We start from the raw sequence: 15,074 nt of genomic DNA, 5'->3' as shown, positions 1-15,074 counted from the left end.
GGGGGAGGGCTCAGGCGACCGCCGCCCCCTCGGGGCACTCCCCCTCCCCAGGCGGAGCTTGGGGTGCCCCGAGGGGGGTCACCGCCCCCACGCTGATGGGAAAACTTCTGCCTCCGCGGCTCCGCACCCTTGAAGTTTGGGCGTGCGGGGGTCGCGCGAGGGCCGGCCGGCTGGCGATGCCCGCTCCCCGCGCCGCCCTCCCACCTTAAAGGCGGGGAGCTGAACGCGACCGGGCGGTGGTCGCTTTCTTTCCGTTTAATATTTCCGAGGAGGACCGCCGCCGGTTCCTGTCCCCGGCTTCGCCCGGTGCATTGTTCCCCCAAAGTGTGGTCCAGGGGAGGCGCAGCCACCTGGGAGCGCGAGCGCCTATTTAAAAAAAAAAAACACACACACCCCGGGCCCCACCCCCAGGTGGGCGGGCCGGACGGCGGGGCGGGGCCTGCGGGCGGGGCGGGGCCTGCGGGGCGGGCGGGGACCCTGGCGCCGAGGGCTGAGCGCGCGTGGGCAGGTAACCTGGCCCGCCGGGGCCTGTTAATGTTCACGGGGAGACGCTGCCCCCCAAGCTGGCCGGGTGTTCCTTGCGCAGCATGCACTGCCCCAAGCCCCAGCCCTCCTGCGCCCCACTCAGCGTCCCCCAAGCGGGCCGGGGGCGTGGGTTTCCGTACCTTTCCCGCGCCTTTGTCTGGTGCCGAGATGGCTCCTGCTCGGAGAAGTTGGCTGAGGCAGAAGAATTCTTTGGGTCGGAACACAAACCTGCACCCACTCTTGTCTGTGGTGTCAGTTCATTCCCTACCAAAGCCGACGGGGACGCCGACTTTCTGAGGGGTCTCCACACCCCAGGTAACCTGCGGAGGGCGGGCCCCTTGCGCTGGGTGTGGTTTGGTTTGGTTTGGCTTGTTATGGCCAGCCTTTCCCAGTACTACTCACTTAATCCTCACAACCCCAGAAAGTGGAAACGTCTCCGCGTTTTATGAGTGAGAACCCAAGCTCAAGTCACTGTTGCCAAGTTACAGAGTGAGACGCCAAGAAAGCCCAGGTTGTACCAGTGGCTTTTTGGGGTGTTGCTAAAACCTTTCATCCGGGCATCACACCCCTTGGCCATTAAGGGTGGGTGAAGGGAGCCCCATCTCTGGGCTCCTGTTCTCCTGGTCCTGGGGTGCTTACGTGGCTCTGGGAGGCAGTGCTCCAAAAGAGAAGAGAAAGCATCATTCATTTCTCCCAACCGCTGATTTCAGCGTGGGGCTGGGGAGGACGAGGGGGGTGTTTGGGGGAGTCAGGGCAAGGAGTTTGGGGGGACTCCAGAAAGGCTCCTAACATTACAGTGCTCAGCCCGGAGTCTCTCTCCTTAGCAAGTCAACCAAATCGTATTTCCACAGAAATGTCTTGTCTTAGACTTGGGGAAATTTGAACTTTCATAAAATAGGAGGGGTGTAGAACAACCATCTGTGCACAACAGTGGTTCTGTTTTATTTAGACTTGGAGGAAACGGGAAATAATAAAATAGACCTAATAGCCACAGAGAAGATTATAATGCAGGGATAACAGGGAATAATGTGTTGTTATTCAATAATCATCTTTGTAAAGAGATTTTAGTGATAAAGCTCGATGTTTATGCAATAGCGTGTGGGGAGAGAAAGATGGATTTTCTAAAACTGAATGAGTTTAAATAATTTTTAAGTGTATAGAAAACAAATGAAAGAAAATATTTTGTGGTGTTTATGTTATGCATAGGTAGGAAGATTACTTGCCACTGCTCCTAAATTTTAACCATTTTTCTTTATAATAAAGCAAAGATAATTTTTTAAATTAAAATAAAGGTAGTTATATTAGAGTTATTAATTAATTTTATTTCTTTAACATTATGTAGCACTTTCTAATATAGTGCCAGGTACTGTGATAAGAGCTTTGCAGCTATTAACACATTATAAATCTTGGTATCGTTATTTTTAAGAAATAACATCCCCTATCAGTTAAGATTGAATTTTGTTTCTAAATAATAAAACCCAACTATACTGACTTAGTAAGTCTAGAATTGATTGACTTCAGAGTTGATTCAGGGAATCAGTGAAGGAAAGACAAGCATCCATACAGATCTTAGCATTTTCCTCATAGTTACAATAGGGCTGCAGATGCACCTGGCATCACATCTGCCTTCAAGATCAGAAGAAGAGCGAGACAGTGCCAGCCATGCCAAACTTTTCCCAGGGGTTCCTCCAGCATGGTGTTGCAGAGATTTCCAAGTATATAAAGGAAAAACATTTTTAGACTCCTGGTTCTTATAGGACCATTATGGAGGGGCTAGATAGTTTTCATAATATCTGAGAAATACAACTACCTTTCAGTTGGGGTGGGAGATGGTGGTTGTTTGTACACAGCAGCTCTACACATCCAGGAACATTCTTGCATAAAATGCCAGGAGACCCCTCTGGCCAGTGCATCACGGGCCAGTGCACTTGGTCAGCGTATATTGCTGTGAGGACAGCCAAGGGACCCTCAGTCAAGGAGGACAGGGGAATGCAGTGGATATTAAGCCAGCAGCCAGCCACATCCCCACCATCTCCTTTTTTCCTCCCAGGAGTCTGATTTGTGTTGTTTGGAATTAATCTGTGACTCTCCTTTCCTTCATCCATGGAGTTCCAGGTGGCACCACGGTGCTGGTGGAGCTGACCCCTGACCTCCACATCTGTGGCATCTGCAAGCAGCAGTTTAACAACCTGGATGCCTTTGTTGCTCACAAGCAAAGTGGCTGCCAGCTGAGTAGCACGGCGGGGCCGGCCCCCAGCACGGTCCAGTTTGTGTCGGAGGAGACAGTGCCAGCCACCCAGACGCACACCACCACCAGAACCATCACCTCGGAGACCCAAACCATCACAGGTACGGCGGGCGGGCGGGCGTGGGTTAGCGCTGGCCGGGCTCTGTCCTGAGCACCTCCATGGAACTGGTTAAAAGTATAGATTTCCTGGATCCGCCTCTCGGGTTGCTGATTCATTATTTTTAACAAGCTCCACTGGGAAGCAGCCGCCCAGCCAGGCGTGGGAACTGCTGGGTTAAAACAGTGTGTTAGCAGTTATGAATATTGACACATGTTACACGAAACAGACAAAACAAAGAGTTCTAGAACCAAAACCTCCACAGTAAGAAGAAAAGACTTGGCAGAAGATGCACTGAAGTTTTTAAAAGGTGATTATTTGAGTGGGGGGATTATTCAGTGATTCCTGAATTTACATGGCTTGCATAAAGACAGCTGCAGGGGTAGTTGATGTTAACCCCCAAACAGGCATTGGTGCCTCCCCTCTCCTGGACACAGCTCTGGGCTCTGTCCACTTACTCTGCTGAAAATAAATTGCAGGTCAAGCCGAGCTTAAATTACAGAAAACCATTAGCGTACTAAGATAAATACCATACACACAGAGAGACGTGTACACACAGAGACGTGTACACACAGACATGTACACGCAGAGAGACATGTACATGCACACATATACTTGTACATACACATACACACACACAAACATCTAATCTGTCTTAAGGGACCAGACAGATAACTTTAAAATATGACGTAGCTCATTGATGAGCTCATACAGGTGCTGCTGGGTCCTTGAGAAAATGGAGAATGTATTTTCTTAGCTGAAGATACTGAAATATTTTTAATAGTCGCAAATGGGTAATGTGACCAGAATGCCTTGTTCCATGTTTTTTTCCCCATGGACAGTGTACTTTATTACACTTGGTAGCATTCAGTTAAGGGACACTTAAAAGACAAAAGTATTACAGTAAAGTATGATTATTATGTAAAGAGTTACACATATTTTAACTATATATTTTTTATCTACCACTTTTTTTTAAATAATATACTAGTTTATTTTCACATCATTTTATGCATTTTTTCATATCAATTGTAATCCCCATGGGCTTCCCATCACCAAATCACCCATGTGCTATCACCATACACTCAAATTTTTTAATTAAAATATATATATACTGGGCCCTCCCTGGTGGCGCAGCGGGTTAAAACACTGCACTAAGAAGCTTAAGCCACTTCCGCATGAGTTCGATCCCCGTCTGCCCCAAAGGAGATCCACATGGGAGGCAGACCTCTCCTGACCTGCCCGCTGTTCTCCTCAGCAGTGTACTTCGTCAGTCTGCCTGTTCTGCTCCCCACTCTGTCTCTGGTGAATCCTCTCACCCTCCGCATCTCTAGCCTGTACCCCAGTACCCCAGTTCTGTATGAATAAATAAATAAATCTTAAAAAAAAAAAAAATATATATATATATATATATATATATACACACACTAATCCTGTACCTACCAAACAAGATAGGTTGTAGATCCTTCTCTTTCCCCCAAAAGTAAAAGAATCAAGTATGTGGGAGCAAATGAAATTACAATTTTTCCCAAATAAACAATGTATAGAAAAGATCCAAAGACAGACAAACAACTGAGAAACAGTTAACAGCAAATATGATGAAAGTCTAATGTCCTTCATGTATAAAGAACTCCTAAAGTCAATAAAGGTTGTGAAAAAGAACCATGTAGAAAAGTCAGTGAAGGGCAGGAAATGCTATACAAGAGCTCATTAACCATCAGGATGCCCTGTTGCCAGAGGGAGCGAGGAATCACAAATCACAGGAAGTGTGGGGGAGGGTACCATTTTTATTTTCTGGTGATGTACATTTATATAATCTGAGCAACTTTCTGATCTCTTCTATACTTAAAATCCTAAACTGAAAACCTTTCATATCAAATTAAAGTGCATATAAGCACATCACCCTGTAACTATACTTCTAGGTATTTGTTCTGAGTTAATTAATAATATTCATAAGTTAATCTCCATATATAAATATACAAGGAGATTTATAATAGATTGGGTTGTTGGAAAAGTCATGATGTATTTTTTTCTATGCTTTCTATACAAAAATTCACCATGACTGTTCCTACAATATGTTATAAAGGGGAGCTTTTGTTTGTATATGTCAAGAGGAAGTTAAATAGGTGAATATCAGGGATTCGGACAATGGAATATGACTTAGCCTTGAAAAGTCATAGCTGGTTCTTTGCACAAATATAGAAAGGTTCTCAAGTTAAGTATAAGAAAGTATATGTTTGTGTGCCTGTGCTGTATTATATTCAGGGGAAACTTCTAGAATAGGCACGGTAATGTTCAAGGGCACCTAGAGGTGCTTAAGTATTAGGGAGTGGTGGGGACTGGTGAGTGGAGGATGCAAGTGTCAGTGACTCATTCAGAGCTACAGCTACTCTTGGGTCCAGTCACTTAGACATTTTGCTTTCCAGAGAAGCTGAAAAATGTGCAATAGTCCACATTTAGAAATCTTGTTGGGCAAACGGAATATATCTGTGAACCTAGGTGAGCCCACCAGCATCTTAGGGCTTATTCTCAGTCAGTGTGTATCAGATAGCTTCTCCAGGGTTGGGGAGTAGAGAACCTCTGAAGTGGGGACCGACTTTCACCTTCTCAGCTGTCATCTGGTGCGCTGTTTGAATTCTTTGACAATAAGCAGCGTTTTGTGGTGGTTTCCTTAATACATTCCAAACAGTGTTTCTACTGAGTTTTTAAAACTTTGAAATAAATTAACTGATCACCCCACAAACCCACAAACTTTCATGAAAGTCCTACTTTCTCTCAAGTCTATCGTAGAGATCTGATCGTAGAGGAAATTGCCAAGAAAATGTTAAAGCTGAAGCTCTTGCAGCCGGACAGCAAGCTGCAGGCGGGATGAGACTCAGCCACCGCCAAGGCCCGGACAGCGCTGGGGTGTAGGTGTTCCAGCTTTGCCCTGCTGGTCTCCTGAGGCCTGGGCATGATTCCATGGCCTCAAAACGCAAGCTGCCAGTCACTCCACACACTTGGTGTCTGCCTGTACTGGGCCCCGTGTGATGCCCCTTCTGGGTTCTGCGTTTTTCTGGGTTCTGAACTTCTATTTACCGTGTTCCTGCCACCCCCCCCCCCCAGGCCCACAGACACCAGCCCAATCTCAAGACTTTAAGTTCCTGATGAGCTACGTACCGGGGACCTGGCGTCCTCAGTGTCCAGCTCACATGGCCCCAGGTGGGGGAGGAGCTCCGAGCTGCACTGCTGGCCTTGCTCCCCGTCTCCACCCCCAGCCCTGGACCATGATCAAGTCGCTGCATCTCTTGGCTTAATGTTCCTCATCTGTAAAATGGGGTTGCAATGGCAGCTGCTACTGCTAGGTAAGAAAACGAGGTGCCTGATAACCACGCAGTAATCATGGGGGGTTGGAGGACTGGACGGGCCACATAAAGGGCCTGAGACTCTACAGTTGGCCTTAAAGGACAAGCGCTTTCATTCATGTGCATGAATCATCATGACCCCAAGATACTTGTATGAAAGTTTGTGGGGTGATCAGAGCTATGGACATTGGTGGGTGGCTGGTGAGGCTTGCTACGTGCTGCTTCCTGGCCTGACCCAGCTGCTTCTCTGGAATGTTCCAGCCAAACAAGCAGAAACCCACTTTCTGTCCTTTCTTGCATACTATTTAGTTTGATTTTCTCAGCCCAGTTCTTCCCAAGTTGGGCTGCACTGTCCCCACAGGGGCCATTCCCAGACCTGCTCCCAGCCAGGCGCCCTCTCCTTCACCCCCTTATTACGGATCCCAGAGCCAGCCTGCTTCTCTGCACTTCGAGTCTCTGGGGCCCAGGCTCAGGTATCTGAATTTTTAACAAGCTCCCAGGGGGTCCCGGGCCTCCTCTGAGCATCACTGGCTGCCAAGGCCGCAGTCTGCCTGGCCCCCCACTCCGGCCGACTTCTCAGACACCGTCGCCCAGACATCATGCAGACACACTCCTGACCCTCGCCTTCTGATCACACCAAGCCCTTCTCCTCCCTTATGTCTCCTCTGCCTGGGGACAGCTGGCTGCGCAGTGAACTGTTTTCTCTGCCTATTAGCTTTGCAAACTGCTTATTGCTTGGTGTTTGACTTAAGAACTTAAAGCTAGGTACTCATGCTGCAGGGGAATACGTCAGCATTTACGTTGGTGGCTAAACAGCATGAGGCTTTGGAGTGAGGCCCTAACTCAGAGTGAGCACCGCATGGGACCTTCGGAGCCCTATGCGTGACTGTGGCAAGTCCCCAGACCTCTTGGGCTCTTGTGTTTCAAATGTGGCGAACAGTCACTAGGAAAGCTGTGGGTCTGGCAGCTGAGAGTCTGAGCCAGGCCACCTGGGTTCAAGCTCTAACTTGCTGACCAGGTAGTTTAAGGTCTCCTATCCCCACTTGTAAATGGAAGTGATGATAGAACCTCAGAGGATTCTGCAGGCTTCTACAGGTTCCTGCATGGAAGACTTTCACACCTGTCTGTGTGAGCTCTCAGTACTTACCAAGTCAGGAGACTGTGAAGAGTAAATGAGACAGCTCAGGGAAAATGGTACGAAACCTGGTTCATGGATTGACCTGGAATGATCTTTCCTACCTCTTTTGGTTAATGCCTACTCTCTAGGTCCCACGCTAAAAACCACCTCCACCTAGAAGCCTGCCGTGGTTTCCCCTCTCCCCCAGTGCTGAGGTTGAGTTTCATGCCACACGTCCCACCGAGCCTATATCACAGTTGGCAATTCGTTAGTTACTTGGTGACATGCCGTCGTTAGTCAGCCAGAGCCGTGAGCTCAGGTGCTGGTGGGTCAGGTAGAGGCAGTGAATACAGCAGCAGGTGCCGGAGGTTGGGGAACAGGAGGGCCCAGGGGCAGCCAGCTGAGAAAGGACAGCAACCTGGACCGCCAGGAGCGGCCATCAGCCAGGCGTTGGTGACAGGGGCTTGCTGGCTCTCCTGGGGGACCACTCCTTTCTGCCACGCGTTCTTTCAATCAAGAACGTCAGCACGAGACAGGTCCACTGTGTGACTGGCAGAACGGGACAGATACAAGGCCTACACAGTCCCACCTGAGCCAGGGGGTCCCAAGCGTCCTCTGACCTGAGTGACAGCTGCTGCCTTTCCTATCACAACGTTAGCCTCCTGTGGCCTCCATAACGTTTATTAGCTACTAGGCTGTCCCCCCTTGCTAAGTCTCCAGTGCAGGCTTCCCTGCCCTGTGTTCTCCCTGGCTCCTCTGACTGAGACCCTGCAGCTCCCCAATGTAAAGAGAGCTGAATGACAAGTGTGTCCCCAGGGGTCTCTGGCCAGAGGACATTGACATAGGGAAAAACCAGCACACCTCATTGATTTTTCAGCGCTTTTAAAAAATAATCTGAAGGTTTAAGTGGGGCTGTGGACCCCAGATTAGTGGTTTAGTTTCTTGATTTCTGGCCTGGAGACCTTTGGGCCAGCGGAGACCTCTGGGAGACCTAGCCAGCTGCATCCCCGCAGGGCGGACCCAGCACTTCCTAGCCGCTCAATTAAAAGGCTCTTGAATGAGAACAAGGAAAAGCCCCCACAGGCTCAATTCATTAATGTGTGAGGAGTCTGGGAGCGGGCTCCAGTGAGGCAGCCTTGGAACTGTTGTGCCAGGTGCAGGGCTGAGGTGATGGAGACACTTGTCCTCGGAGAATTCTAGACCCACCCAGGACGGGAGGAGGCTTCGGTTGTGAGAGAAGCCCACCTTCTGCCCAGCGCAGCCTGTGCAGAGACAGTGGAGTAGATTGGTCCCAGTGGGGAAATGATAAGATCAAATGTCTGTTAGGTCTTGGAGGACTCATTGGCCTTCCTCCTCTCTCTGGGAGGAAGGTGTGAGAAGGAGCCGTTTCCCCTGGTGGCTGCGGGTGGAGACCTCCGGCAAGCTCTGAGAACTGGTGAGAGCAGGGGCGTATGTGTCAGAGCCTGTTCGGGATGACAGAACCAGAGAGGGCTGCAGCTGGTCTCGACCCGGCTGCCTGGCCCTCCTGACACCGTCACTGAAGTCCTCATCCCAGTGCCTCCCAGAAGAAGCCCCGAAACGCCGTTGAGACATGCAGACACCCAGACCAGTCCCCCAGGGCTAACATCTCCTGGGCCTGAGCAGGGAGCTGAGCCTCCAGGCCAGGCTTGGGGCAGCGCAGAAGCTTCCCCCTGCTGGTAGACCAGAGAGCTGGGCGTGGGCGAGAGACAGACAGGGCAGAGAGGGGGCTGGTGCCCAGTTCTCTGCATCCTCACGCTGGCCGTGGCAATGGCCTTTTCCTTGATGCCCCCCACCATGGTCACAGGATAACTCCTGCTTTGGGCCTTGAGTCCAACTCAAACACATCCACAGAAGTGGACAGTGCAGCGTCTCTTCATCAGAGACACCCCTCCGGAATGCCACATCCCAGGGGCTAAGACTGGGGATGCATGCCCCGTTCCTGTGCCCACCCCCCTGGACCAGCGAAGGGAAGAGAGGGGCTCTGTCATGCCCAACCCCAAGGACTCTGCAGAGCCACACTCCTGTCTCCGCCCTGCTAGAATGAACTAGAACAGAAGTTCTCAAAGCTGGTGTGCGAAAGAATTACCTAGGAGACATAGAAAATAGATCTGTAAGAGACCGAGCGTGCTCCCCAGTCTCCGCGTGGGAACTCTGGTTGGTGACCAGGTTGGGAACCCAAGCACCAGGGCCCAGGGGAGGGACGGAAGGAAGGGGGCCCCCGTGCAGCAGTATCTGGTTCTTATCTGGCTCCCAGAAGGAGCTGAACCCACCTGGGTGGGTGAGTGGAGGGGTGGCCGGGAGGGGGAGGGAAGACCAGGGTGTGGGGGTGAAGTTCTGTTCCACTGAAGTCTGGGTTTTTTTTTCTTGTTTGGTGACTCCTTCCGCTCAGGATTGTTGTCTGCCTGTAACAGACTCCTCTTTGACTGTAGTTAAGCCACAGGAGATTTCTGTACATAGAAGGACCGGGGAAGTGAGAGCACAAGGGCAGCGATGCAGTTTGAGCTCAGAAAGACATGGACACCGGGAGCTAGAAATTTACAGGAACTCTTTAGATGCCACAGCACAAAATATGGCCCGTGGACCGAGAACATTGCCCTGGCTTGTTAGAAACAGACTCAGGGTCTCCCCAGAACTGAATTGCATTAGAGACTCTCCGAGGCGGTTCGAGTTGGCAGTGTCGCGGTCCAGGTGATCGCCCCCACCCCACTCACCACCACCCCCACCCCACCCCTTTTGATGAGCTCGTTTTTCAGAAGGAAAATCCACACCAAATCCATGTCTTAGATCTAATTCCTAATTCTGGGCCAGGGGGTCTGATTGGCCCAGCTCCTGACCGATGTCTGCCTCCAGACCAATGAGAGAGGGGGGCGGGGTCAGTGCTGCACACCTGTAGAGTGCCCGTGGGGGCGGGGCCGGGCACCTCAGGGCTCTCCAGGGCCGCACTTGTGTCTACTGCACCCTGAAAACCCTTCCAAAGAGCCCCAGAGTCTTTGATGTCAAAGCAAAAGAGGGGAAACGAAATTCGAGTCTGCATGTGAGTCAAGAGCTCTCTGTGTGAACCGTGAGCATGGTGCAGGGACCACGTTGGAAGAAATAGGAAGAAAAGAGCTTAGATTTGAACATAGGACAGTGACATAATGGCCTTCATCTGTAAAGATCACGTACAAGCCAGTGAGAAAACGTGAGAACTTAGTATTAAAAAAATGAGTTAATCCATAAAGAAGGGTACCAAATGGCTGATAATGTTCCAAATCGTTTCATCCTCACCAGTTGTACAAAAATGCAAGTTAAACTAAAGTGACTTCATTTTGCCTTGGGAAATAGTCTATTTGATGGTCAAGGTACAGACTAGAAATTGATTTTCTGGAAAGATCGTATAATTATGCACCTCAGACAATGACTTGACTATGCTTTTTGGACCAGTTCTTCAACTTGAGGAGAGTATCTGGAGAAAGTAGAGACCAGTTTAATTTTTTGATAGATGTCATTTATAAAAGTAAGTACATGAAAGCTTCCTCATAGTCCAAGAAAGGGAGCTGACACATTTAGCTAAGACGACGGTGGCTTCGTTAGGCCTTTCATGCAATCCTTAGAAGTTATGTTTTAGATGAGCAGCTTGGTGAAATACTATCATGTGGCAAAATTGTGTAACAATAAAGAAAAGAAGGATACAAAATTATGTAAGTTTTATACTTTGGATGTCTTTTCACAAAGAATGAATTGCTGTAGTCGATCATTAATTCAGCCAGTGTTCTGCAAGCTGTGGCCCTTGGCCAAGTCCTGTGTTGGGGGCCGGTGGCTCATCCAGCCACATGCAGAAGGGGATGGTTATTAAATAATCTCCCAGATAGTTTTTTTTTTTTAAGCCTGAGATACCTTTTTTTAAAAAAGACGTATTTGTTTATGCATACAGAACTGGGGTACAGGCCAGAGGCACAGGGGCGGTGAGAGGCTTCACCAGAGACAGAGCAGGGAGCAGAACAGGCAGATAGACAAAGTGCACTGCTGAGGGGAGCAGCGGGCGGGTCAGGAGAGATCTGCTGCGCCCTGTGGGTCACCTCTGGGGCTGGGATCGAACTTTCACTGAAGGTGGCTGCAGTCAGCTTGCAGTGCTGCGCTTTAACCTGCTGTGCCCCAGGGAAGCCCCAGATAGTTCTTTAATCACATGGAGATGAGTGCTTTGGAACAACAGCTTACAGTGAGCAGACAAGGCACAGGCATGTCACCTGTGCCAGCCCGGGGGTGATGGTTTTTTTCTTTATACTGTTCTCTCTTGATAAGAACAATTTGTATTCTTTTTTTTTTTTTTTAAACCAAAGAACGCATTTTTTTAATTTATGAAAAGAGAAAAGGAAAACCATGGATTTGCTTGTCATTGAAGTTGAAATAGGAGAAGCAGCACAGGTTGGGCCACGTGAACACTGCTCCCAGAGCAATTTTGTGGAGTGAGCCGGGCCCAAGGCCACCGGTGGGTGCCGAGCCCAGGGAGAGGTCTAGGTTCTCTGTGAGAGCACAGAACACCCTTGCACGCTAAACAGCTCATGGCCGACTGGCCAGTGCCCCACGACCCACCAAGACTAAAGGCAGCCAGGGCCAGGCCCCCAGGAGGCCAGGCCAGCAGGGGAGGTCCCCACGAGGCCAGGCCAGGTATGTGAGCTGCTGGGGTGCCCGGGGAGGAGAGCCCCATCTGAGCCCTTGCAAAACAGTCACAAAGCAGGTGACTGTGCCCTTGGGGACAAAAAGGGCTACAGGACTCCTGTGGGCAGACCTGCTTCCCGCCCACGGCAGAGGCACCCTGCCCAGCACACCTGGGCTCCGGGGCTCACTTCTGCCAGCTCCCGAGGCCAGTGCCCCTCGTTCTGCCACATCAGAGCACAAGACAAGTCACTGACTGCAGTGTCTGATTGCATAGTATCACCTGATAACTGTCCGGCTCTTGCCACACGTCCCGCCGGTGTGTTTTAACCTGGATCTTAGACACCAAGGTGTGAAGGCGGGTTGAAGGAAGAATATGCAGAAATGACCTGCTCCATCGGCCGCTCACCTGGGGCTGGCAGGTTGCTTCCTCAGCATCCGGCTCCCACTCTGGGGAAACCCCAGGGCTGGTTGTGAGGGAAGGTGCAACTTCAGGACACAAAGTGACGAGATTCGTTCCTCAGGGCCACCATAGATGGGGACAGCAGAGACAGAGAGCAGGCTGGTAGCAAGTTACTAAAGAAGGCTTTGGGGCGGGCCACTGACGTTTCTTGGGCTCGACTACAAGTGGGTGTTTGCAGAGGTGACCGCTGAAAGGCCAGGCAGGACGTGTGGTGGGACTGGGAAGCTCAGGGTCTCCATGCTGGGGTGCAGGCTGGACACCTCCACTTCCACCCGGTGTAGCACTTGGCTCATCACAAAGGTCTCAACTCTAGGGTCTGCTCATTCCCCCATTTTACTGCCCAAAAAATCCCTGAAGAGCAGAAAAGTGACTTGGTCACTTTTAGCCTCAGAGCTAGTGAGTGGTGGAGACAGATGCATGGGTCCAGGTCGCACGCAGAGGAGACAGATGAGTCTCGCTGCAGTGACTCCTGCACCAAATCCACAGCGACACCTGCCCGTGCAGGGTCAAGGCCACCTGAGGCTTTCTCTGGGACTCCTGCAGGGGGCAGTGTGAGGGAGGTGGGAGAGAGGGCGATCCCGATAAAATCAGCCCGGAATCCCCAGCCAGACCAGGTCGCGGAACCCCCAAAGCCCCTGGGTTGCTGCTGAATTCCAGGCAACTGCAGCCGAATGCTCATCATGTGAAATGGCACCTCCTTGCTGAGGCCTTCTAGCATCAGCCTGCTAAGAACCGCACGCCCCCAGCTCACCCTGTACCCTAGTTCTGCCCCATATTCTCCAGCACATTGCCCCTCCCCACTTGATAGACATTTACATTATTTATTGCCTGCACAGAGGCGCTTAAAAAGTATGTGCTGAATAAGCCAGATTTTCAGTGTTCACAGCAGCCCTGGGAGGCAGGAGTGGACATTGTCCCCATTCTCCTATGCGAAAGCTAAAGCTCAGGGAGCTGAAAAGCCCAAGGCTGAGTGTGTGAGTGTGTGTGTGCTTCCGCAGGTGTTTTGTGTGTGTGCAAGTGAACATACATACATGTAGATTCCTATCACTCCTTCCTCCCTTTTTTACTTCATCTGGCTTTTTTGGGTGCTCACTGTATTTTGGAGATCATTCCATAGCTAGTATATTTCATCCAGCTTCTGTGTTGCTTTTTGTCATGCAGCATAAAATATACCTTTCTGTTAGTAGAGCATAAAAGCCAATACCGGAGAGTACACGATCACTACGTGTGAAAGCATTAATACATAATGTTCCATAGTGGTTTTTTGAAGTAATTGAACATTTGAATTTGCGAGTAAAGGTAATATATTATGGTTGAAGGTTTAAGCAGGTTTTGGATTATATTTCTTATTTTAAGTTGAGGTAACATTGGTTTATAGCACTATACAAGTCTCAGGTGTGCAGTTTCTCACTTCAGCAACTACATATGCCGCCCCACACCCAGGGTCCAGGCCCCTCCACCCCACACCTAGTCCCTCCACCCCTCCCCTGCTCCTCTGGCCGCTCTGTCATCAGAGTCAACGACCTTGCTTGTTTGAATACCCTACGCTCTGAGAAAGCCCTTTCTGGCCTAATTGCCTTCTACTGGGGTCCTTAGGGTGACCTATGCCCAACTGCTTACTCCACCCCTCGAGGGGTGCTGTGGGTACCTGACTCCTCTGGTGTCATGCTGCCTCCCCGGAGACATTAAAGGTACAGGCATGGGAGGCTAAATGGAGCTTCATCCCACCCTGTGCACCCCAAATGAGAAGACACCTGAGGGGTGGAACCCAATAAGCACCCCCCTCCTGCTGTTCTGTGCTGTGACTCCCCAGACAGGTGTGCAGGCTCGCGGAGGGCAGGTGGGCAGGGAGAGAGAAGCCCCGTCCCTCTGTAGGGAGGCCAGGGAGCCGCAGCCTCAGATGCAGCACCCAGCACCTGCCTCCCAGGAGGCTTGAGGGGGGTACCAAGGCTGAGCTGTGGGGAGGGTCTGGCCACCCCACACACCGTCTCACCCACTCCTGTTTGAGTGCCTTCCAGCCATTTTGTTCAAAAAATTGTAGAGCAGAAAGTTGTGTTCACTGAAAATAAAGTCTCGGTGCTGGTGAGACAAGAGTTTACTAGATAAGCAAAATGAGGAGCAAGGTGGGAGCTAGTTGAGAGACGGGAGCCGAGACAGTGCCGTAAACACACGTTTGCAAGCAGATTCTGTAGGTAGCAACCGTGAGGGACTCTGAGAATGAGGCCTTCATGGGGGGGGCTTTAGCTCTGATGCCGGAGAGAGAATCCTTGGCTTCTGCTGAGAACACCGTGCTGCCTGTCTCCCGGACCGTCACCGGTGGGCAGGACTGGCTTTTACTCAGGCTCCTGCGCACAGAATGGGGCCGCAGAGATGGCTTTGCCCTCGTGCCTGCGGACCAGGCTCTGGGTCCCCAGAAAATGGGGCAGCGTGTTCACAGTCGGGGGGTCATCGTCACCCGACCTGGTTTTTGTACCCGAAGTCCTGTGTCCTGGGTAGGGACGGTTGGCCCCGCCCGGGCCTGGGTCACTCTTGGTCTTGGTGAGTCTGGTGCCCGGAATCCACAGGCAGCTCTGTCCAGCCGTGAGCAGCAGCTGAGTTTCCTAAGTCTCGCCCACCGCCGCCGCGGG

At 50.8% G+C, this 15,074-nt stretch overlaps 1 protein-coding gene across 1 annotated transcript in view; it reads left to right on the top strand.

Annotated features, from left to right (window-relative positions):
* Positions 1-2,603: 2,603 nt before the first annotated feature.
* ZFP64 (ZFP64 zinc finger protein) overlaps positions 2,604-15,074 on the top strand; it is a gene marked incomplete at its 5' end in the record, with an annotated part of 65,247 nt that continues 52,776 nt past the window's right edge. The window contains one exon of the mRNA XM_012728133.1: positions 2,604-2,874. Within this exon, the coding sequence (XP_012583587.1) occupies positions 2,604-2,874 (271 nt within the window). The remainder of the gene's footprint in view (positions 2,875-15,074) is intronic.

This window comes from Condylura cristata, unplaced genomic scaffold (assembly GCF_000260355.1).
Source record: "Condylura cristata isolate star-nosed mole 26May11 unplaced genomic scaffold, ConCri1.0 scaffold00022, whole genome shotgun sequence".
In the NCBI taxonomy this organism is placed as follows: domain Eukaryota; kingdom Metazoa; phylum Chordata; class Mammalia; order Eulipotyphla; family Talpidae; genus Condylura; species Condylura cristata.
The sequence above is the reverse complement of the archived record's forward strand: the minus strand, read 5'-3'. Positions and strand labels throughout refer to the sequence as shown.